Genomic DNA, 27,199 nt, shown 5'->3' on the forward strand with positions numbered 1-27,199 from the left:
CAATCCCCTTTCTGCAGCAGAGGGAGTAACGTGCCCAGGGTTACCATCTTGAACTTTTCTTTTTGCAGATACTTGTTGAGGGCTCGAAGGTCTAAAATTGGACGTAGCCCTCCTGATTTCTTTGGAATTAGGAAGTATCTGGAATAGAATCCCTTGCCTCGTTGAGAGGGAGGAACGAGTTCTATAGCATTTGATTGCAGAAGAAGAGATACTTCCTGTTGTAATTGAGCCAAATGGCTGGATAGACTCCACGCTTGAAGCGGCGGGGAGTCTGCCGGAAGAGTTATGAAATTGAGGTGGTAACCCTGTGCGATAATCGCCAGCACCCACTGGTCTGAGGTAATCCGTATCCAATGCTGTAGAAAGTGGCACAGACGACCCCCTACAGGGATGTGGGGGAGTGGGATATGGCATGTGCTCCGAGTCGGGAAGTCAAAGGCCTGCCGCAGGCCCGGGGGGTGGGGCTACAGCAGGTCTTTGTTTCCGAGGTTGGCGTGGCTGAGGTCTGGTGGAGGATCGAGCCGGACGAGGCCTAGTCGACGGAGGGTAATAACGACGTGGCCGAAAGAATGACTTTTTGGAGTCCTTCTTAGGTGGTGGTTTGGAGGATACCTCAGATGGAACAGACGAAAGTTGTTTCAACGTCTCGTGGTGATCCTTCAATTCCGCCACAATTTGTTGAATCTGTTCTCCGAACAGATTATCCCCTAAGCAGGGTAAATCGGCTAGACGATCCTGAACCTCTGGGCGAAGGTTGGATGATTTTAACCAAGCCCAACGTCTGGCTGAGATGGCAGTAGCTGAGACTTTCGTGGAAGCATCGAAGATATCGTAGGCCGTTCGGATCTCGTGCTTCCCAGCTTCAAATCCTTTGTGAAGGAGGGCTTGAAGCTGTGGCTGGTATTGGTCCGGTAAGGTGTCAGCGTAGTCCTGCATTTGTTTAAGGATAGCTCTGTTGTACTGAGTCATATAAAGTTGGTATGAAGCTATACGAGATATCAACATAGCCCCATGATACACTTTCCTTCCCACACTATCAAGAAATTGGTTGTCCTTGATAGGGGGAGTGGAAGAGTGTGGCTTTAAACGCTTGGCTTTCTTTTGCGCAGACTCAACTACAACAGAGCGATGATCCAGTTGAGACTTCTGAAATCCTGGTGCTGACTGAACGAGGTAGGTTGAGTCAGCTTTTTTATTGACTGGTGACACAGATGAAGGTGATTCCCAGTTTTTCTTTAAAAGATCCAGAAATACTTGGTGAATGGGGATGGAAGCGATGATCTTGGGGGCATCCAGAAATTGGAGCAGCTCCATCATTTGGTGCCTGTCATCGGTCTCAGATTGCAGCTGAAAAGGCACAACTTCTGACATCTCCTTTACAAAATTTATAAAGGAGAGATCTTCAGGAGGAGATCGTTTTCTACTCTCTGTAGGAGATGGTGGGGATGGTAAATCTGTATCTGAAGATGAATCATCACCCCAGGTATCATAAGGATCATGTAAGGTTTGCTGTCCTGAAGGACCTGGTAGAGGATCCAAAGGCATCGATGGAACCGGTGCTGCAAGCGGAACAGTGAACGGCATCGAGGGCTTCGGGGCCACCGATGGAATCGGTGCCGATCTTGGAATCGATGGAGCCGAAGGATAAATCGGTGGAAAGGTATGTGAAGGCACCGATGGAACGACACCGGACGGAGGAATCCGGAACGGTGTTTTCTCCTGTCGATGAATGTCCTTCCGGAGATGATGGTGTAGTCGGTGCTAATGAAATCACCGATGGAAGGGCGCGCATAAGTGCCTCCATACGATTTAGTATCGGTGCCAACGCTTCCACTATAGGCTCGGTGGTCGGTTCCATCCTCGGTGGCAGAGTCGGTGCTGAGGTCGGTGCCTGAGGCGGTGCCGGAATCGGTGCCGGAGGCGGTGCCGGTGGAGGCTGGAATCTTCGCATCGCATTCTCGATGGCCTCCTGGACCAGCCGGTCCAGTTCTGCCCGGAGACCAGGGGTAAGCATACCCGGCTCGACGGGAGAGGGAGGCTGAGGCAGGGCCGGAGGGACCACCGTAACCGGTGGGATCACGGCCCCCGCACCCCGGGAGGGTGAGGGTTTCCTCGGTGCCTGCGAACGAGACGTGGACGGTGCCAGGTCCGACCGAGGCTTTTTCTTCGGTGGCTCGGCCTGTTCAGAGGTCGATGGTTGCGGATCCTCGACGGGCCGAGACTTGTGCCGTCGATGGCGATGCTTATCCTTCCGATCTCCTCGGTCATCCGGGGAGGGGACAGGAGTCGACGGCCGAGAAGTCATCGATGGTGGACGGTCACCGGCGGGTTGGCGATGGTGGTGCAACTTCGACGGTGCCGGTTCCGATGACGTCGATGCTATCGATGGCGTTGGGGTGGGTGCATGGAAGAGGAGCCCCATCTTCTCCATCCTGGCCTTGCGACCCTTAGGTGTCATTAAGGCACATTTGGTGCAAGTCAGGACATCATGCTCACTACCCAAACATAAAACACAAACCCTATGGGGGTCAGTGATGGACATAGTCCGGGTACAATCCGGACATCGACGGAACCCCGTCGCCATGGCTTAAGGCCAAATTTAGGCGCGGGCTCAGTAAGTTCCCACAGGCCTCAAGGGCCAAAATCGACGGCCGCCGATTAAAAAAGGGAAAAAACTTACCGGTTTCCGCGAAAGTGACAAAAATTTGTCGAAGGGAGACCCCTGAGGGGCAAATTTTCTTCGGATAGAAAAAAACCGAATTCCTGTCAGGAACGTGGTAAGAGAGCTCCTTTCACCGCGTGGCAACTGCTGCGCGGAAAAAAGAAGACTGAAGGGAGACCCCTGCTGGCTGCAGGGTCAGTGCCTTGCTGGGCATGCCCAGTAGGGGCCAGTCAAAGTTCTGTTTAAACTTTGACAGAAGTTTTCCGTGGTGGGCTCCATCCTCGATGTCACCCATTTGTGAGGACAACCATCCTGCTTGTCCTGTGAGAATCTTATATACAGGAAGTATTGGTATTTTTGTCTTTGCTGCAAGACAAAATAATGTGTCATTCAGCTGCAATGTTTTTTTGGGGGAGGGGCCCACTATCATGGCAACACCCCCCTCACAATAATGGGTACCCTCTTGCAAAAAACATCACAGTTTAATACCTCAAGTCCTAAATTTGTACCTGAGGCGATGGAGGGTGACTTGCCTAAGGTCAAATGGAGCAGCAGTGGGATTGGAACCCTGGTTTCTCCGATTCGTAGCCTGCTGCTGAAACTACTAAGCTACTCCTCCACTCCACTCTACTCTTTGTGAACTATCTTTTATAACTAGTGAGGTTTGGGTGGACCCTTGGACACTGTGGCAGCTGACCACGCCCATGGGGGGAAGGTCCCGTGAGGGGCCACAGGTCAGGCTAGCTCAGGACACACAAACACAGAGATTTGATCTTTTTAGACAAGGTGGTGAAGCCACTAGATGTGGCAGTAGTGTGCTGCAGAAGTAGCCCGGCTGGGCTAGTATCCCTCAGGCGCTGGAACAGCGACACCTCCGGTAACAGTGCTGTAGTGGAAAGAACTGAGAATAATGAGTACAATGGAATATGCACAAGCCCCGGTATGGAGAACCCCAGGATAGGGAGAGCAGGCCCTCGAGGAGCGAGTACCTGATCCCTGAGAGCTGAGAGGCTTGGAGTTAATGTACTCACACAGCGGTTCCATGTAGGAGATTGCACGAGGGCTGGAACGGAGGCAGGCCCTCGAGGAGTGAGTACCTGGTTCCAGGGACAATTCTGAGGTGAAGATGGTAGTACTCACTGGTGTTGAAGATAGCAAATTCCTCCAGGCAGAAGTGAGGGTTGGAGCAGGCAGCAAGTCAGGGAACATGGGCCCTCGAGGAGCGAGTACCGGTTTCTTGATAGCGACCTGAAAAGCAAGTGAGGCCCCCGAGGAGCGGGTACCCCGTTAGAGTTAGAGAGTCCAATGGATATTGGAAAGGCAGAGCAGCTGGGTACAGAGAGCGAATCCCATCCGTAAGGAATCCCCTTGCTAACTCAAAGGCTAGCAAACAGTGTAGGCTTTAAATATCCAGGCAGCGTGACATCATCACAGGGGGAAGCCCCTGAGGTTGTACCAAGTAGGAAATAAGAGTGAGGGCTGCGAGGCGTGCGCACCCTTTGGTTCAGACGGAGCATGGCGGGAGGCAGCGCCCAATCCGGTCCGGAGACGCCGGAGAGGACGGCAGACAGACGCCGCAGCGGCCAGACTTCCATTCACAGCAAGAGGAGGTGCCAGGAGAGAAAGGTAGGCGGAGTGAAGCCATTGGGCAGCGACGGTTGCAACACTATCATGTGCCCAATATATCTTGTTTAATGGTTTAATGGTTTATTAAATTTTATATACCGACACATCGGACAGGCCTTCACATCAGTTTACAAAGCATAAATAAATTAGAAATACAATACAATTCATAAATAGTAACAGCTAAAAACTATATAGAGTAAAAGAATAAATTAGCTGTTAAGAAAGATAAAAATCGTAAAAATAAACAATTAGACATAGTTAAAAAAAACATTGAAATAAAACTTATTAAATTAAATGGCGTACTAATAACGTAAGAATGGTGGCTCCTCACAGTGATTTGCAGATAAAACATGCTTATACTATGTTGCTAATTTCTGACAGTGCTGGTTAGCTAATTCATACTCTTCAAATGTGCATTTGTATCATTTTCTGTGCCCTTATCCTGTGAAAAGCTGAAGATTAGGAAGAATGTTTTGCTTGAATGGCAGTCAATAGAACTAAGTTAAAAAAAAATAATTTCTTAATGTGCATTACTAATTTAAGGTTCATTTTCAAAAGGTTTCCATGCGTAAAATCAGCATGCACAAATGGAAGCAGCGTCTACACACGTATATGCTATTTTGGAAACATTGCAAGTGTGCAAATACTTGCAGCGTTGCTTGTAAATGTTTACAGGGAAAAAGTGGGCAGTTTATAGGCATTCCAGGGTGGGGTTCAGTAGTACATGCACAAGTTGCTAACTTGTATGCAGTATTTGCACATACATTACCCATCTTGTCTATACACTTTTACATCTGATAAAGAAGTCACGGAACTGATACTGAACTTGTCTTCTGTCTACAGTTTTTGAGTGGGAATCTGATTTAAGGGGTTGTGGGATCAGGGAGAAGTGTTGGAAGGTCTGGGTGAACAGATGATTCCAAGCACATGCAAGGATTTTCAGAAGTGGAGCATGCGCATTCCTTATAAAATATATGCCTCCACATACAACTGAGGATTATTATGCGCACGTTATAATTATTACACACACACACACAAAATACATCCGCTTAATTTTATAAAACAGGAAGAAAAAGTATGTGTTTTTCTGCATTTCAAATATACGCACTTAGTGAAACATACAAATAAGCTTTTGGGGTAGAAATATGTGGTATTTTATAATCCGTGCAGCTCCTGCCACACAGTTTATGAAATGCTAGCATAAATCTCCACAGGGGCACTTACGCACATATTTGGTGGCTTATGCAGGGTCTATTGAAAATTGGGCTTTCAGTGTTTATCACTTCCCACCCCCAAATTTGCCTTTATTTTTAAAGCCCTCCATAGATGATCTGCCTGCTGAGGGCTGAAGAAATCTCTCCTGAGAGCCACTCTCGTGCCACCAGAGTAGTAAGATGGCAGCTGCCTCCCTTACCACCTGAGCATACCATCTTTATGGCACGTTCAAGCCCTGCTAGCCCCCATAGGCTATTTGAACCCAGCCTATTGCATTGCAGCACTATGGCCTGTGTCATTTATTTATTTAAAATACTTATAGCCCACATTATACAATAAAATCTAAGCTGATAATGTCAACATAAACAATAAAAACATACAAGCAAGATAAAACTTCAAAAATTAAAAATAACAACTGTACACAGACACAGACTACAGGAAGCTTATTCACAACCTACAATTATATCTAAAATCAAGTTACTATAGCAATCTGAACCACCAATGATCATGGGACTAGCCCTATTTTATTCCTTTTGACGAATTCAAGAAAATCTCTGTGGTCTCACCAGTCTAATCCTGAAGCAACAAAGGGCACTATCAAGAAATCTACTGTGGGGAACAGGAACATAGATGACATCACTTCCGTTGAATCACATGGGCTTGAGCCGAAACTTCACCAGCAGAGGGGTGTATGTGTGTGTGATGGTGGTATGCAGTGAAGTATCTCAGGAGAGAGGGAGCATCTGAGCAAGAGACATGCAAGGCATGTCCATACAGGAGCAGGTATGAGCAGGGTAGTTCATGCACAAATTCTTCATTCAACAATGAGAGATGGCAATTACTACTGCACTGACCTGTACTTTGTTCTGTGCCATCGCTACTTTCTTGCGGTACTCCTGCACTTTGGACTTTTCTACTAGGCTGCCAGGCAACTCATCCTCCAGCTCCTGAAGCTGTCTCTGACTTTCACTCAGTTCCATATGCACCTGCTCTGATTCTTTCTTCAGCTCTGAGATTTTCAGGCAGTACTGCTTGTTCATTGCTTGGGCATCCTTCCCTGAAATGGCACAATCAAGAACACACAGGCTATATATCTTCAATCAATATCACAATTTTCCAGTCAGTTTACTAAAGTTGATCCATGGCTGCAGCAACTCCCCACCTGTTTTAATGAGCTCCTTGATAAGCTCTTCCTTCATACGGATGTTGATCGCCAATTCTCGAATCTTCTGTTGGGCTTGCAGCAACCTCCATTCTGAGTTCTTCTCAGAATGAGCACCAAAAGGATGACTTCTGTCAAGAATAGCTGGTTTCTTCCTAGTGTGGAGGACTAAAGGAAAGTAGAGTAATTAATACTTTTTAATTCTGCTATCCATTGACTGACCCATTTCTCATTTACCCAATCCATGGCTCAAAATTCTACAACAGACCATTTTTAGTCTCTGGCTGGGGACAACTTTATATTTGTTCTATCAATTAAAAGAAAAACTAACCTAATAGTTTAGTAGCGATAACACCTTATTTAAAGCAAATAAGTTCAAGCTGTCAAGACTACTGAATTCACTTCCTTGGGCAATGTGGAAGAGACCTTGTAGTCTTGAAAGCTATACTTTCTGGAGAAATTTTCTAAAGGATTTCTAAGCTTAAACCTTGGTGTAACAGAGTGACCCCATTTTCCCCCTTGTTATATGTGCAAGTGCAGGCTAGCAGCCTGGTCCACCTTAAATCCCACAGAGAGAGAGCGCTCTGTGGATGGGACCCTGCTGGGCAGGGAAGAGGCCTGAGGGCGGGACCAGCTGGGGAGCATAAGAGTATAAACCCAGCTGGGTTCAGGAGGCCCCTACCTCTCCAGGAGAGGCAACTCCTGTAAATCTATGCTGACCCAAAGCCCAGGGAGTAGAAAGTATACTGCAAAGGTAGGCAATCATTCTATTGTGTTGCAGTGCTGTAACTTGAATAAAGTTTTATCTGCATTAGAAAAGGCTGGAATCCGTGTGGCTTTGTGCCTTCAGCCTGGGAAACACCGCTCAGTTTCCCACACTTGGATTATGTGTGTAAGTGCGTAATTTCATTGTGGATGCATTTTTTCACACACTCAAGAGCAGGCAGTCCAGGGGCAGAGAAAACATCTATGTGCAAACATTTGATTTTCAGAAGTAAGCACGTTTATGTACATATGCTGAAAGTTGCACCTGCTTGGGAACAGTGACCATACCAGCACCACAGGCATGTTCTAAACTCACGGGCCAGCATTTCCTCTCCTCACTGCTGATCTCAGGCACTACAAGATCAGCAGGGAGAGAGTGTCGACCTGCGAGTTTTGAACATGCACGTGATGCTGGTACAGTCACCGTCAGAGCAACAGTGGAATATATTCCCTCTGCTGCTGGGCCAGATGTGGCCTACAAGCCATCAGTTGGGAACCTCTAGTCTGCAACACTAATGTGGAGGGCAATTCTCAAAAAGATGCAGCTAGCTAACTCCAGGGTGAAAACTGCCTCGCGCAAAGAGGCAAAATAATGAAAATTCATGCAGTCTCTGTCATTTAACCTCCATCCACAGATATAGCAGGAGCAAAGTTAAGTGGAAACTACCTTTTGAAAATCTGCTCTCACATACTTGGGTACAAAATTCCATATGTACTTTGTTAATAGGAGGTTTACAAACAAGCAACCAGAGATAGCAAATGTTGCTTACCTGTAATAGGTGTTCTCACCGACAGCAGGATGTTAGTCCATTGCACAAGACAGATTGGCCGAAGATGGAATCTTGTTTTCTAGCCTTATCTAAACAATAGTGTGCTGTAAAGGTATGGCAAGAACTCCAGGTAGCAGCCCTACAAATATCAGGAAGCGGCACCGAGCATAGGTGACTACTGAAGCTGCCATGGCCCTGACAGAGTGTGCTTTAACACAGTCTTGAAGTGGAATGCCTGCTTGCTGATAGCAAAAGGATATGCAGTCCGCTAACCAGGAGGAGGAGAGAGTCTGCTTACCTACAGGCTGCCCCAATTTGATAGAATGGAAAGAGACAAACAATTGAGTGTATCACAGAATGGAGCCCAATCACGGAACACTTTTGTCAAAGTTTCTAGAACTTTGATTGGCACCTACTGGGCATGCCCAGCATGGCACCAAACCTGCAGCCAGCAGGGGTCCCCCTTCAGTCTTGTTTAAAGCTACAGGAAGTGCCAAAAAATAAAATAAGAAAACGTAACGAACCCAACACCGTGGGGTGGCAGGCGGGTTTAGTGAGGACTACCATCCTGGTGTCCTGTGAGAACACCTGTTACAGGTAAGCAACATTTGCTTTCTCACAGGACAGGCAGGATGGTAGTCCTCACATATGGGTGAGTAACGAGCTGAGGATGTCCGAGTATGCACCAAATGTACCCAAAGACGTGCAACAGTCACAACAACTGGGGTGGAAATTTGGTAGAGGGCATCCTGAACCCTAATGGGCAGGAGGAAGGGTGTTGGTACATCAAGTTGTAAAAAGGTTGCGCAAGACAGATTGGCCGAAGATGGAATCTTGTTTTCTAGCCTTATCTAAACAATAGTGTGCTGTAAAGGTATGGCAAGAACTCCAGGTAGCAGCCCTACAAATATCAGGAAGCGGCACCGAGCGTAGGTGCGCTACTGAAGCTGCCATGGCCCTGACAGAGTGTGCTTTAACACAGTCTTGAAGTGGAATGCCTGCTTGCTGATAGCAAAAGGATATGCAGTCCGCTAACCAGGAGGAGGAGAGAGTCTGCTTACCTACAGGCTGCCCCAATTTGATGGAATGGAAAGAGACAAACAATTGAGTGCTTTTCCTATGGGCAGCTGTATGGTCTAGATAGAATGCCAGAGCCCGTTTACAGTCAAGGATATGCAGAGCCTGTTCTCCCGGATTAGAATGGGGCCTGGGAAAGAAGGTGGGTAGTATAATAGATTGATTGATATGAAACTCCGATACTACCTTAGATAAGAACTTAGGGTGAGTGTGGAGTAATACCCGGTTGTGCAGAAGTTTAGTGTAAGGCGGATAGATAACTAGGGCCTGTAATTCACTAACTCTGCGAGCAGAAGTGATCGCCAGAAGAAAAATCATTTTCCATGTGAGATAGTGTAGATCACAGGATTGGAGAGGCTCGAATGGTGGTTTCATGAGCCGACTCAAAACCAGGCTGAGGTCCCACGAAAGGGCCGGAGGGCGGAGTAGAGGCTTGAGGTGGAGTAAGCCCTTCAGAAAACGTGTTACAAGGGGTTGTATTGAAATAGGAACATCCCCGACACCTTTATGGAAGGCGGCCACCGCACTGACATGCATCCTGATGGAGGAAGTTTTTAGACCTGATTCTGACAAGTGCCAGAGATAGTCTAGAAACTTCATGGTAAAACAGGTGAAGGGATCAAGGGACTGAGAAGAACACCATGATTTAAACCTGCTCCATTTGTAAAGATAAGATTTTGTCGTGGAAGGCTTCCGTGAAGCAATCAGGACACGGGAAACTGGCTCCGAAAGATTGAGAGGCTGAAGAATTAACCTTTCAACATCCAGGCAGTCAGGGACAAGGCCTGAAGATTGGGGTGGCGTAGGCACCCGTCGTTCTGGGTGATCAGAAGTGGGTCCTTTCCCAAGGGAATGTGCCTGCGAATGGAGAGGTCCCGAAGGATCGGAAACCACACTTGGCGTGGCCATTGAGGTGCTATCAGGATCATGCTTCCCTTGTCCTGATGTAGCTTCACAAGAGTCTTCGAGAGAAGTGGAAGTGGAGGGAAAGCATATAGGAGACCGGTTGCCCATGAGAGGGAGAACGCATCTCTTGGCTGTGAGTGTTGGCTGCGAGTGAGAAAGCAAAAGTTCTCTACTTTGCGGTTTTGAGGTGACGCAAAAAGGTCTATGTGAGGGTAAACCCAACATTGGAATATAGACTTCGCTACTGTGGGGTCGAGGGATCACTCGTGCGATTGAAAGGCATGACTCAGCTTGTCTGCCAACACATTGTCCACTCCTGGCAAATAGGTGGCCCTGAGGTACATCGAGTGGGAGAGGACCTCCGCCCATATCTGTACCGCTTCCTGACACAGTAGGTAGGAGCCCGTCCCTCCCTGTTTGTCGATGTACCACATGGCCACCTGATTGTCCATCTGTATCATGATGACTTGGTTGGACAGGCAATCTCGAAACACCCTGAGAGCATATCTGATTGCTCGTAGCTCCAGGAAGGTGATTTGGTGTTTGGTTTCTTCTGGAGAACAAACTCCTTGGGTTTGCAAATTGGCGACATGTGCTCCCCAGCCAAGGTTGGAATCATTGGTTTTAAGAATTATTTGAGGATCTGGAGCTTGGAAGGTTAGGCCTTGGAGGAGATTGATCTGATTTTTCCACCAAGCTAGAGACTGACGGAGTGGGTCGGTAATGTGGACAGTGGTCGATAGTGGTTGGATGGATTGAGTCCATTGTGACCTTAGAGTCCACTGCATGACTCTCATGGCCAATCGGGCCATTGGGGTAACCTGTACCGAGGATGCCATGTGTCCCAGCAGGATGAGGAAGTGACATGCAGTCGAGTGGTGTTGAGACTGTAGTTGGTGTGCGAGAGAAATGAGAGTGAAAGCTCGCTGTCGGGGCAGAAAAGCCTTTGCTTGAAAGTTGTCCAAGTCTTCCCCTATGAAGGATAAAGTTTGAGTTGGGACTAAGCAGGATTTCGCGTAACTGATGAGAAATCCTAGCGAAATCAGAGTGCGTAAGGTAAGATGTAGGGACGACAGAGCAGCTTGCTGAGTGGGAGCCCTGATCAACCAATCGTCTAGATAGGGGTAGACATGAACACCTTGAGTCCTGAGGAAGGCTGCTACTACTACGAGGCACCTGGTGAAGACTCGTGGTGCAGATGCCAGGTCGAATGGTAACACTTAGTACTGATAGTGCTTGGGGCCTACCAGAAAACTCAGAAATTTGCGATGAGATGGAGTTATCGCAATGTGTGTGTATGCGTCCTGGAGGTCTAGAGAGCAGAGCCAGTCTCCTCTTTGCAGAAGAGAAAGGAGGGAACCCAAGGTTACCATCTTGAACGTTTCTCGTTGGAGGTACTTGTTGAGGGCACGCAGGTCCAGAATTGGAAGAACGCCACCTGATTTTTTTGGGATTAGAAAGTACCTGGAATAGAATCCTAGGCCCTGTTGGGAGTAGGGTACTGGTTCTATTGCTCTGGAATGGAGGAAGAGGGAGACCTCCTGTTCCAGAAGTGGTGAGTGGTCGGATGTTCCCCACATCAGCCGAGGTGGGGAATCCGGTGGGATGGAGAGAAAGTTCAGGTGATAACCTTGAGAAATTATGGCAAGGACCCACTGGTCCGAGGTGATTGTGTGACACATGTTGTTGAAATGGCACAATTGACCTCCCACTGGTATCTGTGGTAGTGGAAGCTGGCTGCTGCTCTCTATGCAGGAGTCAAAAACCGGAAACAGGGCCCAGCTGAGGAGCTGCTTGCAGCTTTTGTTTACGAGGTTGACGAGACTGGGCCTTCTGGAAAGGTCTTGTAGAACGACCTCTAGACGGTGGTGGATAGGACTTCTTTGGACGGAAGAATGACTTTTTGATGTCCTTCCTGAATGGTTGTTTAGAAGAATACTCAGAAGGCATCAGAGAGAGTTGGCGAAGGGTCTCATGATGCTCCTTGAGTTCTGCCACCATCCGCTGGATCTGTTCACCAAACAGATTGTCTCCTATGCAAGGCAGATCGGACAATCTGTCTTGTACTTCAGGGCGCAAGTCCAAAGACTTAAGCCAGGCCCATCTTCTTGCAGAAATAGCAGCTGCAGATACCCTGGAAGCGGTGTCGAAGATGTCATATGAGGATCTTATTTCATGTTTCCCCGCTTCAAAACCTTTGTGAACCACAGTTTGTAGCTGTTCCTGGAATTGCTGAGCAGGGACTCTGCAAAGTCCTGTATCTGCTTGAATAAGATCCTATTATACTGGGGCATATACAGCTGGTAAGAGGCGATCCGAGAGATGAGCATGGATCCCTGGAAGACACGTCGGCCAATGGAATCCAGGAATTTCTGCCCCTTACCCGGGGGGAAGGAAGAGTGGGGTTTTGGGCGTTGTGCCCTCTTTTGGGCAGATTCTACAACCACAGATTGGTGATCCAGCTGAGGTTTTTGGAACCTTCGGTGACCCGGTTCCAGAAAGGGTCGATGCCTTTTCTGGACTGGGTTTCTTCAATGGCGGCTCGGACGATGGCGAAGTCGATGATTTTCCTTCATCAATGGTCCGAGGCTTTCCGTGTCGATGCTGATGCTTCTCCCTACGATCCCCTCGGTCCTGAGGGGGAGCAGAGGTAGTTGATGGCCAGGAAGTCGTCGACGCTGGGCGGTCACCGGCTGGTGCCCAATGCTGGCGCGAAGTGGACGGCGCCAGTTTGGACGACGTTGAAGCAATAGACGGCATCGGAGTTTGAGAACGGAAGAGAAGTTCCATTTTCTCCATTCTGGCTTTGCGACCTTTTGATGTCATTAAGGCACATTTGGTGCAAGACAGGACATCATGCTCGCACCCGAGGCACATTACACAGACTTTATGAGGGTCTGTTATGGACATGGTGCGAGTACAGTCAGGGCATCGACTGAACCCCAACGCCATGGCCTTTGAAAAATTGAGCCGCGGTGTGGTCGACGGCCAGTAGGCCGCAAGGGCCAAACTCGACGGGAATCGACTGAAAACGGTAGCTTACCTGAGTAGCGCGGTACTTACCTGAGTAGCGCGGAAGCAAAAATTCGAAAGGGGGATCCCTGTGGGGTATGAAAGTTTTTAGTAATTCCGTGAGGAAAATTCCTGTCAGGAATCTCTGTGGAGCTCCATAACCCGCGTGGCTACTGCTGAGCGGAAAAAAGAAGACTGAAGGGGGACCCCTGCTGGCTGCAGGTTTGGTGCCATGCTGGGCATGCCCAGTAGGTGCCAGTCAAAGTTCTAGAAACTTTGACAAAAGTGTTCTGTGATTGGGCTCCATCCTGTGATGTCACCCATATGTGAGGATTACCATCCTGCTTGTCCTGTGAGAATCCCTTAAACATGATGCGACAATAGCCTGCAACTTGGTAGAAGTGTCCCTCACTGTGAAGTGATGACTAGTATCCTTGAATTCTCACATTTGCCTCCGAGTACAGAGCTGGCAAAAGACTGACACAGTTGCAAGCATCTGCTGATCCAATAGGAGTAGAAAGGCAGGGAAGGTGTTACTGTCAGTACTTTGCAGACTCATGGCTCAGGTGTTGAAAAACTGAAGCAGAACTAAAGGAATACAGAATGTGATGATCCAAGATAAGGCACTGAACTGAACCCAGGCCTGGCACACCAGGTGCAGGTGCAGCACCAGGTGCACACCCAGGTGCAGAGGCCTGGGTGTGCCGCCCTTGCAGAGGGCGGCACACCCAATGGGGCAGAGTCGGGAGCAGAGAAAAGCCCATGCTGCTGCTGGTGAACCCAATCTCACCGGCAACAGAAGAAGAGGAGGCCCGTGGTGCTGCCGGTGGACCTGATCCCATCTGTGACGGAAGGAGGAGGCCACAGCCAAGGAAGCCCGTTTGGCAGCTCCTCCTCCGCTGCTGGCCCTGAGGTAATTCAACACTCACTGTGCTAGAACTTCCTGTATTCTCGCGAGATGAGAATACAAGAAGTGCTAGCACAGTGAGTGTTGAATTACCTCAGGGCCAGCACAGGAAGAGAAGCTGCAAAACAGCTGCTCTCCACACAGAAGGAACAGGCTGGCAGCAGTAGCAGTGGAGGAGGAATGACCCATTGTCCCTGACTTCCTGGTCTACATGTGTCTGTAAGTGAATGGGAGGCTGTCTGAGGTGGGTGTGCGTGTGAATGGGAGGCTGCCTGGAGTGGGTGTGTGTGTGAACGGGAGGCTACCTGGGGTGGGTGTGCATGTGAATGGGAGGCTGCCTGGGGTGTGTGCATGTGCGTGCATGCGTGCGTATGCATGTGTTTGAGTGAATGGGAGGCTGCCTGGGATGGGTGTGCGTGTGAATGGGAGGCTGCCTGGGTTGGGTGTGCATGTGAATGGGAGGCTGCCTGGGATAGGTGTGCGTGTGTAGAGAGCGTGAATTTTTCAAAATCCTTTTTGTTTTATTTTTCAAGTGTTATTTACTGTGTCTGCTGTTTTGAAATATTTTATGAGTTTTTAATTATTTAATTTTTTATTCATCAGCTTTTTTTGAAATAATATTATTTGTATGTTTTTAGTATTATGATTACGTGTTTATTTTATTTCTTGATTTTATTGTTTGATGTTTGAGGAATGGTGATGGTTCTGTTTTTTCATTGTTGCACTACATAAGTGTCTGACTTCTTGCGGTTCCACTTCAATTTTTGTCTGCACATTTGTATTTCTACTTTATGGTTGCTCTATTCTGTATTTGGTGAGGGTCTGCTTATGTTCTGCATGTGTGATTGAGGTGAGGCATTTTTCTAATAGGAAGTGTATTTGTATATTCGGGCTTTCAGAGGGTCAAGCCCACACCCAACACACATCACAATATGACTAATACCATATGGGGTCCAAGTGTCTTTTTTGCAGGGATTTCTGGTTGGCTTCACAGCAGTGCATGTAAATATAATGTAAGTGATATTTTTACCTCAGAATACTGTACTTTGATATTTTTCATGTAAAATATAAATGCATAACTCTGTGCGTGTGGAATGGGGCGGGGGCACGTTGTACAAGGCTATAAGGTTCGCCCTAATGGGTTTGGAGGGGAGGGGCGGTGTCAGTTTTTAAAGTTTGTATTACTGAAGGGAGCTGGGGGCAGCACAGTATTTGTTCACTAAGGGCACCAAAAAACTAGCACCAGCCCTGATTGAACATACTGAGTTCCTTTCCTGAGAGAGAAAGAATGAAGGAGGAGAAAAGCCAAAAATGTGAAAAAGCAACGTTTACTATAAATCTGCTGTGCTACGCTGTCAAAAAACTAGTTACCTAAGCCAGGCCTGGGAAGATTATATTTCAGTTTATTGCTTTGTGAACATGAATCAGTTAACATTCATAAATGATCTTGAAAAGGGAGCAATGAGAGAAGTGATCAAATTTGCGATGACACAAAATTAGTTAAAACAGGAGCGGATTGTGAGGAATTGCACAAGGTCTTTGCAAGCCTAGGAGACAAGGCCATCTGATTGACAGATGAAATTTAATGTGGACAAGTACAAGATGATGCACATAGGGAAAAATAAGCCAAACACTTAAGTATACAATGCTGGGTTTCACATTAGGCAGTCACCACCCAGGAAAAGGACCTTGGAGTCACTGAGGACAAAACACTGAAATCAGCAGCTCAATGTGTGACAGGGGACAAAGAAGCATTGATCCATGATGAGATGACATCTCGAGTACTGAGTGGAGTGCTGGTCACATCTCAAAATGGATATGGCAGAACTAGAAAGCTGCTGAGAAGGGCAACAAAATTGAATTATAGGCTGGGCTAACAGGTAGGAGGCTCTTCAGCTTGGAGAACAGATGACAGAGGAGATATGACAGAAGTTTACAAATTCATAAGTAGTGTAGAACAAATTAATAGGGAATAGCTATGTATGCTGTCAAACAGTACTAGGACTACAGGACACTCCATGAAACTAACTGGAAGGAGAATTAAAATAAATTTTAGAAAATATTTTTTTTTCAATGCACATTTAAACTACTGAATTTGTTGCCAGATGGAATAAGATCAAGGCTAGTAGTACAGTTTAATTTAAGAAGATTTGGACAGGTTTCTGGAGAACAGGTCTATTAATTATAAGAACATGCCATACTGGGTCAGAACAAGGGTCCATCAAGCCCAGCATCCTGCTTCCAACAGTGGCCAATCCAGGCCATAAGAACCTGGCAAGTACCCAAAAACTAAGTCTATTCCATGTTACTGTTGCTAGTAATAGCAGTGGCTCTTTTCTAAGTCAACTTAGACTGGGATGTCTCCACCCCTTACACTTCAGAAAGTGAGAAACATGAAATGGACATTCCTCTTAGAATCTGCCCAGTACTTTTCAATGACCCGATCTGGCCACTGTCAGAAACGGGATGCTGGGCTCACTGGACCATCAGTCTGACCCAGCACAGCACATCTTATGTTCTTACAATGCATCATGGACAGAATAATTGTGAGAAGATTATACCAAATTCCAATCAACAATAGATCAATGTAGTAATGTCACAGGAAATGGGCACAACTAGCATCCACAACAGTTTAGATCCAATTTGCTACCATGTATAGAAACTTAGAAAAATGTACACATTATCTCCTTAGTCTATGTTCTATGTTTCTATTTGTGATTTGTTACTACATAAGGTGAAACACAAAGAAATCTTTTCTAGCTCTCTCTCTTTCACGGTCTTGTCTTTCTTTATGTAAATATTTGCTGTAAATAAAGGAAAATTATGTTTCTTACCTGATAATTTTCGTTCCTGTAGTACCAAGGATCAGTCCAGACTGCTGGGTTATGCCTCCCCTCCAGCAGATGGAGTCAGAGAGAAAACTGAAAGCACCTCCCAGATATACTGGTGTGCCACCTGCTATCCTTCAGTATAAAGTATAACAAAGCAGAAGATAGGAAAAACCAAATCCTCCGCCAACTTAGCCACTAAGGAAAAACATGGCAACTGTCTAGATCAAGTAGTAAAACTCACCCATGCCAAAAACCTGGCAAACATCAACGTAACTTCAAAAAGGCACCACCCTCTAAAAGCAAAGAAAAAGGGATAGATACCTACCTTGTTGAAATATCGAAAAGCTATGTATAGAAACTGGTTATTGGAGCGGACTCTCCTGACACTCAACATCGGGCGGGCGTCTGGACTGATCCTTGGTACTACAGGAACGAAAATTATCAGGTAAGAAACATAATTTTCCTTTCCCTGTACGTACCAGGATCAGTCCAGACTGCTGGGATGTACCCAAGCCGCCTTAATTGGGGTGGGACCCAGAGAGTCCCGCTCGAATGACACTGCTGCCAAAAGGATCAGCTGATGCTCCCCTAACATCAATCCGATAATGACGAGCGAAGGTATGCAACGACTTCCACGTGGCTGCTCTGCAAATCTCCTGGCTAGAAACTAAACGACTTTCTGCCCAGGAAGTTGCTTGAGAACGCAGTGAGTGTGCCTTAAGCCCCTCAGGAACAGACTTACCACAGCCAATGTACGTGGATGCGATCGAACTTTTCAACCAACGAGCAATAGTTGCTTTTGATGCCTGTAGGCCCTTCTTGGGCCCCTGCCATAGGACAAACAAAGGATCCGACCGTCTGAATGCATTAGTGACCTCCAAATATCGCATGATCACTCGCCGCACATCTAGACGCTTCAAATCGGAACCGTGCGAAGACTTTAGGTCCGATGCCGAGAAGGAAGGCAATTCCACCGTCTGATGAACATGAAAAGCCGATACCACCTTCGGCAAGAACGAAGGAACCGTACGCAGAGACACGCCGGCATCCGAAATACGTAAGAACGCTTCCCTACAATACGTAAGAACGGTTCCCTACAAGAAAGTGCCTGAAGCTCCGACACCCGACGGGCTGTCGCAATGGCCACTAGGAACACGGTCTTGAGCGTGAGAGGGGCCGAGTTGAGACCTTTGAGCACCAAAGTCAAATTCCAAGAAGGACAAGGGGTCTAAATGGGGGACGCAAGGTCCGAACGCCACGCAAAAATCGAGCTACATCCGGGTAGCACGCGAGAGAGAATCCGTTTACCTTACCCCTCAAACACCCCAGGGCCGCTACCTGAACCCTCAGAGAGCTGTACGCCAAACCCTTTTTCAAGCCCGCCTGCAGGAACGTAAGGATATTCCCTACCGAGGCCCGGCGCGGTGGAACTTTAGCTGCCGCGCACCAGGCGTCAAACACTTTCCACACTCTGGCGTAGGCTAGCGTGGTGGAGGGCCTTCTCGCCCGCAGTAGGGTGGAAATGACAGGCTCTGAATATCCTTTCCTCCTCAACTGCTTCCTTTCATAAGCCAAGCCGCCAGACAGAAGCGGGCCGCCCGCTCGAAAAATACGGGTCCCTGGCGAAGCAGGCCCTGAAGATGACCCAACCTTAAGGGTCCGTCCCGCGCCAGGTTGACTAGATCCGCGAACCACGGTCTTCTTGGCCACTCCGGGGCCAAAAGAATCACTGGCCCGCGATGGGATTCTATGCGTCTTAACACTTTGCCTATTAGAGGCCACGGGGGAAACACATAGAGGAGGATGTGACGAGGCCATGGAAGCACCAGGGCATCTACCCCCTCCGAACCGCGTTCTCGCCTTCGACTGAAGAAACGCGCTGCCTGTGCATTTTGCCGAGTCGCCATCAGGTCCAGACGCGGAATTCCCCATCGCCGGGTGATGAGACTCATTGCCTCGGCCGAGAGCTCCCACTCTCCGGGATCCAAGTATTGACGACTTAGATAATCCGCTTGTACGTTGTTGACGCCCGCTATGTGGGTGGCCGCTATGCGGGAGAGATGACGTTCCGCCCCGGACATTAACAACTACGCTTCATCCGCTACCGGCCGACTTCTCGTGCCGCCTTGGCGATTTATCTACGCTACTGTGGATGCGTTGTCTGACAGAACTCGCACTGCCCGCCCTTGTACCAATGGGAGAAGTTGGCGCAAGGCGAGACGTACCGCCCTGGCAATAAATTGTCTGGGATCAACCACCAAGCTAAGCTGGAACGAGCCAGCTCCAGCAGCGGCAATTGGGCGCCGTAATCTCCTGATTTCTGGTCCCAACGGGAGAGGAGAGCGCGCTGTAAAGGACGTATATGAGCAAACGCCCACGGCACCATCTCCAGAGTAGACACCATATGACCAATGACTTGTAAATAATCCCAGGCCGTGGGCAACGGGAGATCTAGTAAGGCCTGCACCTGAAACATCAGGTTCTCTAGTCTCCGCTGAGTGAGGAATACCTTGCCTTCCAAGGTATCGAAACGCGCCCCCAAAAATTCCAACTGTTGACTCGGGACCAACTGGCTCTTCGCAAAGTGGACCACCCAACCTAGCGATTGAAGTTGCTGCACCACCGACTGGACTGCCCGCTTGCACGCCTCCTGCGACTTCGCCCGGATTAGCCAATCGTCCAACTAGGGATGCACCAGAATTCCGTGGCGTCGCAGATAAGCTGCGACAACTATGAGAACCTTGGTGAATACCCTCGGGGCTGTTGCTAGCCCAAACGGAAGGGCGCAAAAACTGGAAGTGCTCTCCCAATACTGTGAATCTTAGGTACCTCTGGTGACGTTCCCTGATCCCGATATGAAGATACGCCTCGGCTAGATCCAAAGAAGCCAAAAATTCTCCCTTGTGGACAGCCGCAATAACAGATCTGAGCGTCTCCATACGAAATCAGGGAACGCGCAAGGCCTCATTCACTCTTTTCAAATCCAAAATTGGGCGAAACGTACCTTCCTTCTTCGGGACCACGAAGGAAATGGAATACCTGCCTGTTCTGGTCTCCTCCGGAGGAACAGGCAATATTGCTCCCAGAGCCCGTAACCTGTGTACCATGTGGGCGATAATCTGCCTCTTTTCCTGAGACCCGCAGGGGGAGATCATAAAAAGATCCCGGAGGGGACGAGCAAACTCCAACTCATAGCCGTAGCGAACGACGTCGAGGACCCACTGATCCGATGTGACCTTGACCCATTCCTCCCAAAACAGGGACAACCGACCTCCGATGCGGGGAAGGGAGGAATGGGCCTGCGCGCCTTCATTGCGAAGGCTTTCCGGCGGGTAAGTTCTGCAAGGATCCCAGACGCTGTGGACGTCTGCCTCGAAAGGAAGGAGACCAAGGCTGAGACCTGGGGACCTGCTGTTTCTGCGGGAAAGGGGCCCCCCTTCCCATGCGAAACCAGCGTTGGCCCCGAAATCGGGACCGTACATTTCCAAAAGAATGAAAAGAACGGGGCTTGTCCTCCGGTAACTTGTACACCTTGTTGTCCCCCAAGTCTTTGATGAGCTGATCCAGCTCCTCACCAAACAATAATTTTCCCTTGAAGGGAAAAGAGGCGAGGCGCGATTTTGATGAGGCATCCGCCGACCAACGCCTAAGCCACAGCAAACGCCGAGCAGCGACCGCCGATGACATGGTGCGGGCCGAGGTTCTCAACAAATCATACAAGGCATCCGCCGTGTAAACAACCGCCGCTTCCACACAGTTGGCCTGCTCAGCCTCGGCTGGTGGGAGCTCCTGTGTGGTAAGCAATTGTTGAACCCAGCGGAGAGTAGCGCGCTGAACCATACTGCTACATGCCGCTGCTCGGACCCCTAAGGCCGCTATCTCAAAAATGCGCTTTAACAGAACCTCTAACTTTCGGTCTTGGAGATCCTTCAAGGCTACCCCTCCCGTGACAGGAATGGTAGTATGCTTAACCACAGCAGTCACTGCCGAATCCACGGAAGGGACCTTAAAAATATCCAAAGAATCCGCTGGCAGGGGATACAACTTATTCATTGCCCTGCTTACACGCAGGGATGCCTCCGGCACTTCCCATTCTTTGGACACGATCTGTAAGACCTTGGCATGTAAAGGAAAAGTCTGCGGGGGGGCCCTTAGACCTGCCATAGCTATGTCCCCTGTGGAAGTGTCAGTGTCCTGCTGCGGCGCTGGGATTTCTAACTCCTTCAAAACATGAAGGATTAAAAAGTTAAGTTCATCTTTGCCAAAGAGGCGCAGAATCTGGGGGTCATCGCCTTTGAGCGCTCCCTGAGCGTCAGAGACCTCTGTCCCTGTGCCATCCGGAGACCATGTGCCATCCGGAGACCCCTGGGTAAAATCCGGAGCTCCCGGACCTCCCTTTCCCCCTAGGGAATAAATTCTAGCAGCATCCGAACCCCCCACTTTGTCCTGAGACCCAGACCGGCCTTGCTCAGGGGAACTCTGGGGACCGTAGGGGGAGGGGGTTCATCCGGCTCCCAGCCTGCCTCCGCGTCTAAAAACGCCTGATGCATTAACAAGACAAATTGGGAAGAAAAAGGCACTTTCCTTTTGTTGGATCCCCCCGCGGGCTGGTCCCGAGGGGGAGGGGCTCGAGGAGCCTCCAAATCCGACTCACGGCACGGGCTTAGGGCAGGAGGAGAGTTAAAAGAAAAATCATCCTCCTCCGATGCCGAATCAGCAGGCTGCCGCGCGGTCAAAATGGCCGCCGGCTCCCTAACAGTGGGAGGCGGGGCTAAGGACCGCGCGGCTGCCAGCCTGCCTAATCGCTCCGAGGAAGGACGAGAAGCCGTGCTGTGGGCTGCGCTCGGCCCCCGGGAGGGTCCCTCGCCCCCGGGAATGCAGTGGGAGCAGAGACCCTCCCTGGAGAGTCGCGCCCCCGTCTTGCCACAGGCCGTGCAGGCCGAAGATCGGGGCATCCTGAAGCTGCAGAAAAGGGCGCCCAAAAGTAAGTAGCTGGGTCTGGGAGCAGTAAATTCGCGCCAAAAAAGCTGTCGCTGCGACTGGCAAATTCGCTGGGTGAAGAAACCTCACCCCCTCCGGAGTCCCCGGTCAGCGCGGCAGGCTAGGGCTACAACGGACCGCAGCCTGTTTCCAACAGGGCTTACGGGTCCTTAATCTTTAATTCTAAATTTAATTAACTTTTTTTTTTTTTTTTACAAATAAACAAGGCCCTCTTCAGGTTAAAACACCTGGAATGAAGCAGAGATAGATGGGGGAGGGTGACCGGACCACCGGTAGGCTTTCCCCCGGACCAAAAGGGACACAACACCGGGAAAAAGAATGAGAGCAATGCTCTCACAGCCTGCCTCTATGCTGCAGTGAATAACACGCTGCGCTGAACCAGAAAAAGGGACAAGAAACGAAATAAACCAAAACTCTTTTTTTTTTTTTTTTTTGTAAACTAGTTAGAGAACCAACTAATTGATCTAGACAGTATAACTAACAAGTAATAATTAGTAAATGACACCTGAAAGATTTTTTGTCAGGATAGACAGGACCGCAGGTTATGTCTCTCAATCTGCTGGAGTCAGAGGAAATACTGAAGGATAGCAGGTGGCACACCAGTATATCTGGGAGGTGCTTTCAGTTTTCTCTCTGACTCCATCTGCTGGAGGGGAGGCATAACCCAGCAGTCTGGACTGATCCTGGTACGTACAGGGAACAAGTCCCTAATAAAGAACACACTATTTCTAGGATGACCGCTTCCTTGTGATATCTTAAGGGAACGGGCCTCGCAGACAATCGCAGACTTCAGGGATTTACAAAGGTTTAGTGAAAATTGCCGCCGCCCCCCTTAATTATTTTCAAAAACCCAAATTGCATTCCAAACACATTCCTGTGAGACTTCCCTACTTGTCTTTCTATTCCTAATGGAATATGTGCCATTATTATGGCCCACTGGTGCCTCTCTTTCAGCAAGTTCCTTACCAACTCCCAAATATGGTCTCTGAACCATCTTCAGCAATGTGAAAATCAGCCTTTCACACAGTACCACATCAAAAGCATCAACATCATCAAGATAAACTGCATCACATCCTTATTTCCCATATCAAATGTCTAGCTAATGTTTTCAAAATCCTCAATAAGGTTGGGTCTGGTAGGATGTGCTGCTCTTGAATCCATGTTGATTGTTAATCATTTCCCCTTTCTGTGTGCGACTATTGCTTCTTTCATAACAGAGACTCAAGGTAACACAAAGTTAATAAGTAACTTCTAAACAAATGCTACCATCCCTGTATCATACAGCAACTACATGCTGACCCTTATCAAATGCCTTGAGTTGCAAGTATGCACTACTTCATACTCCTGATCATGACACAACTCTGGCAGATGATACTGACCACTTTCTACCCTGGACTGTTTAAGTTTCCTTGTAAATGGAAGAGCATATTGTACACATTCACATACATCCATGCAGGTTCCTTTGTGTCCGCTTAACAATGCCGTCATCCATGCTGTCCTGCTCTTGTGCCTGGCTGATTCTGCTCTGCTCCTCATTTATCACACTCACAGAATTCACTTCTTTGTTGTTCCAGGGCAGTCCCTCTTTTCTGTTAGAAGTAGAAGAAAATATGCAATCAATCTCAAAATCTGAATTCATGCTATTAGCCCAGCACCCTATTTCCAGATCTACAAGATCGGTTTTACTCCAAGTCCACACACGAAAAAGGTATCACTCTGAACTTCAAAAATCCAGTAATAAAGCCTCATGCCCACACTATTTGTGATACTTTGGAACAGAAGAAATTCCCCCTATTTCAGCACTGGTATTCTCTCTTACTGATGTAACTCCCTATCCATCTGCGGTCACCTTTCAGCTTTGAAAAACCTTGAATAACTCACCCAAATCAGTCTCAGCTGGATCATGGACTGGGGGCACATAAAATGCAGGGCCAAACTGAGCCAAGGACACTCTCCTGAACACCTCCACAAACTTCACTGTCCACTACAGAGGGTGTGCTCCAACAAAAGATAATGTATTTAAATAAACTGGTTGATCAGTTCACAGAAATTGTAGAACTCACCCTTGCAGACATATCGGCAGTTTCTCAACTTTTTTTTTCCAACTCAGAACAAATCACAGCTCTATGAGCCAAACTCTTTTTCCAATTCAGAACAGATCACAGATCTATGAGCCAAACTCTTTTCAGCCTTGAATAAGGCCCAACTTCCTTAGCATCCACAACAGTTTAAATCCAATTTGTTACTCACAACTTTTATGATGGCTGCAAAGCAGCTCACTCCCTCTTTTGGAGATAGAATGCAACTCCCCAACCCTGCTCAGAGACTTCATTCAGGCGCAGGTTCCTTTCTGGTCCTGAAGGCCCTCCTCACAATGTCCTTAATTCACCCTGAAAACTCCCAGATTAACTTTGTTAGATATCTCTTCACATGTCTCAGGCTTCCTGAGAAAGCAGTGGGGTATCGCTGCCCAGCAACTTCTCCTTTCCTCTATAACCCATGGAGAGGGTCACAGCTGCCTCCTTCTCCTGACTTGGTGACTCTCAGGGAGCCCCAGCCCACATCCTAACCAGAGTAATATACCCTTTCCAAAAGCCCTGCCCCTAGGGGTTAAACCATTCTGTCTGTCAAGGATTCCAGGAACACCCCTTGACCAACAGATAACGTTTTGTTAACTGGAACTTTCCCTGCTCTTCTGCTCACTCTATTATTTCCCATAGGGATAAAATCACATTAAACACAATATACTCTTTCTGTATATTACACAACTTACTCTTCCAGTAATATACAGGTGTCACACTGAATCATGACTCAGAGCAAGCACTGTGTCCATGCTTTCCTCTAAGTACAACCAAGTCAATTGAAGAAATGTTGGTTCCCATCATTATTTATTTCTTAGCTCCTCACCTGCATTTAATTCGCGTGCCATTCGGTTCCTTTTCCACATCAACATCACTGTCCTCATCCTCCAAGTTACTTTCTGCCATCTCTGAATTTTCACTGAAAGCTTTCTGTAGCACAGTGCCTCCATCTTCCAGGTTGCACATCAAACCCTCATCATGGCTCTGGCACCCCTCCACCATGTGTTCTGCCACATCGGACATGCCATAGCCAGAAACCTGTCCCACAGGAAGACAGACAAAAAGAACAAGCTATAATGAAATGTATTGCTTCAAAGGATACCAGCTGCAAATGACGCTCAGGAGCCCAATCTGACTGCTTTCATCAGGAGAGGCTGCAGGGTTGCTTACACTACTTGTGTAGTAAAGACTCTCTTTCTAATTTACCAAAAAGATGAGTGGATGTTCCCTCCCATCTTCCTCCTAAAGTTTCCAATATTAATGAATATGAGGTTAAGACACAGCCCTCATTCTCTCACCAAATCTCACTCCGAAGAGTTTTGCTTTATTTTTTTTTTTGACCAGCAGTTTCCGCCTGCTCCCTTTGGCTTCCAGCTCAATCAGAAATGTCTGCTGCTGGGCTATGATGCCATTCACAACTACCTGAAGCTCTCTCTCATTTTATAGACCCCCACCCTCATCTATGTTGTATTTTAATTGAATTTTAATTACTCTCCTTAAATCAAAATATATCAACGTGAATTACATCTAACATAGTAACACAGGAGATGACAGCCCCTCCAGTCTGCCCAATTATTCCTGTCCAAACTGCTAAGGATATATCCTAGCTGCCAGCCATACAGCCTACCTGCTTCTAGGATATTGCTGTTTATCCAAATCCATTTTGCTGTCTTCCTCTTTGATTCTGTACTACAGAAACATAGAAATGACAGCAAAAAAAGGACCAAATGGTCCATCCAGTCTGCCCAGCAAACTTATGATAGGTTTTGCTGTGCCATGCAGGTTACCCCCATGCTTATTAGTTCCCAAACCGTAAAAGTCAGGGCCCTCATTGGTTACTGTCTGAATCCAATTCCCTGTTACCCCTTGCCATTGGAGCAGAGATCAATGATGGAGTTACGTTAACGGTATGTAGGATTATTGGTTATGGGTAGTAACCACCGTACAGGAAAACTGGTTCTTACCTGCTAATTTTTGTTCCTGGAATTCCACAGATCTGTCCAGACAAGTGGGTTTTGCATCCCTACCAGCAGATGGAGGCAGAGAATAAAAACTTTTCAGGCACTGCTGCATAACCGAGAGAGCCACCTGCAATCTCTCAGTATTGAGACCTGTACCCGAGCCAAGATGTCTACTCCCAAAAACCCAAATGATTACCTTCTGAGACGAGCAGAGTCTCAAAGTTGGATCACCCTGTAAAAATTGAGCCCCAACGTCCAGGGTAATGAACAACCTTTCGACCCTAACAGCTTAACTTATATACAATATTCACATCAATCTTCATTTTACAAACATCCAGAAGCGGGAAAGGTCTTTAACAAAAATAGGGGAATGGGATTCTGGACTGATCTGTGCTATTCTAGGAACAAACATTAGCAAGTAAGAACCAATTTTCCTTTCCTGTTCATATCCCAGATCAGTCCAGACAAGTGGGATGTACCCAAGCCCCCCCTTCACTCTGGGCGGGAGCCCGAAATACCCTTGCATAACACATTTTCCCCCCAAATCACTTCATCTGGTGCCTGAACATCCAGGAGGTAATGTTTGGTAAAACTGTGCAGGGAAGACTACGTTGCCAGCAAACAAATCTCTTGTGGAGCTACCAGCTGATACGCCATCCAGGAAGCTGCTGCGCCCTAGCAGAATGCGCCTGCAGCTCCCTAGGAACCAATTAACCCTTACAAAGATAGGCTGAAAACATTTTTGAAATTTTGTAAAATCAATAAAAGTGATGTTTTTTATTATTATTTTTAATTTTTATACCGTGAAAATGCTACAAAAGGGCCTATTTCTAAAAGAAAAGACAGTGAGAACTTCAGAGAGAGGGAACCAGTGCACAGTGACACAGCAGAGAAAGAATGTGAAAGCATGGCTTTAGATAATTGTAGTAATGATGATAGCGTTTCAGAGGGTTTTGTAAATAATTATATATCAGGCCCCTCTGAAAATGCATCTGCAGAAAATGAACTGGTGAATTTTGTGCAATTTGTGAGAAGGTGGAGCTATGATTAAGAAAAATGTAATGGTGTACTTTATTCAGAGGAATTTCGTTTTATTAATATGGAGAGAATAACTTCATTCAGAGATGTACAAACATTGTGCGGCAAGGCATATAGCATGTTCTAAATGAAATAAGCAACAGAGTTTCACCCAATGATTATGTGCAGGTGCATTTACATTCTAC

At 47.6% G+C, this 27,199-nt stretch overlaps 1 protein-coding gene across 1 annotated transcript in view; it reads right to left on the minus strand.

Annotated features, from left to right (window-relative positions):
- The window catches only part of KIF7 (kinesin family member 7), a 170,744-nt gene that overhangs the window by 74,911 nt on the left and 68,634 nt on the right, over positions 1 to 27,199 (minus strand). Inside the window, exons 7-10 of the mRNA XM_029609223.1 lie at positions 24,842 to 25,053; positions 23,381 to 23,523; positions 6,666 to 6,833; positions 6,358 to 6,560 (exon numbers count right to left, since the gene is read on the minus strand). Of these exons, the coding sequence (XP_029465083.1) occupies positions 6,358 to 6,560; positions 6,666 to 6,833; positions 23,381 to 23,523; positions 24,842 to 25,053 (726 nt within the window). The remainder of the gene's footprint in view (positions 1 to 6,357; positions 6,561 to 6,665; positions 6,834 to 23,380; positions 23,524 to 24,841; positions 25,054 to 27,199) is intronic.

This window comes from Rhinatrema bivittatum, chromosome 7 (genome assembly GCF_901001135.1).
Source record: "Rhinatrema bivittatum chromosome 7, aRhiBiv1.1, whole genome shotgun sequence".
Taxonomy (NCBI): Eukaryota; Metazoa; Chordata; class Amphibia; order Gymnophiona; family Rhinatrematidae; genus Rhinatrema; species Rhinatrema bivittatum.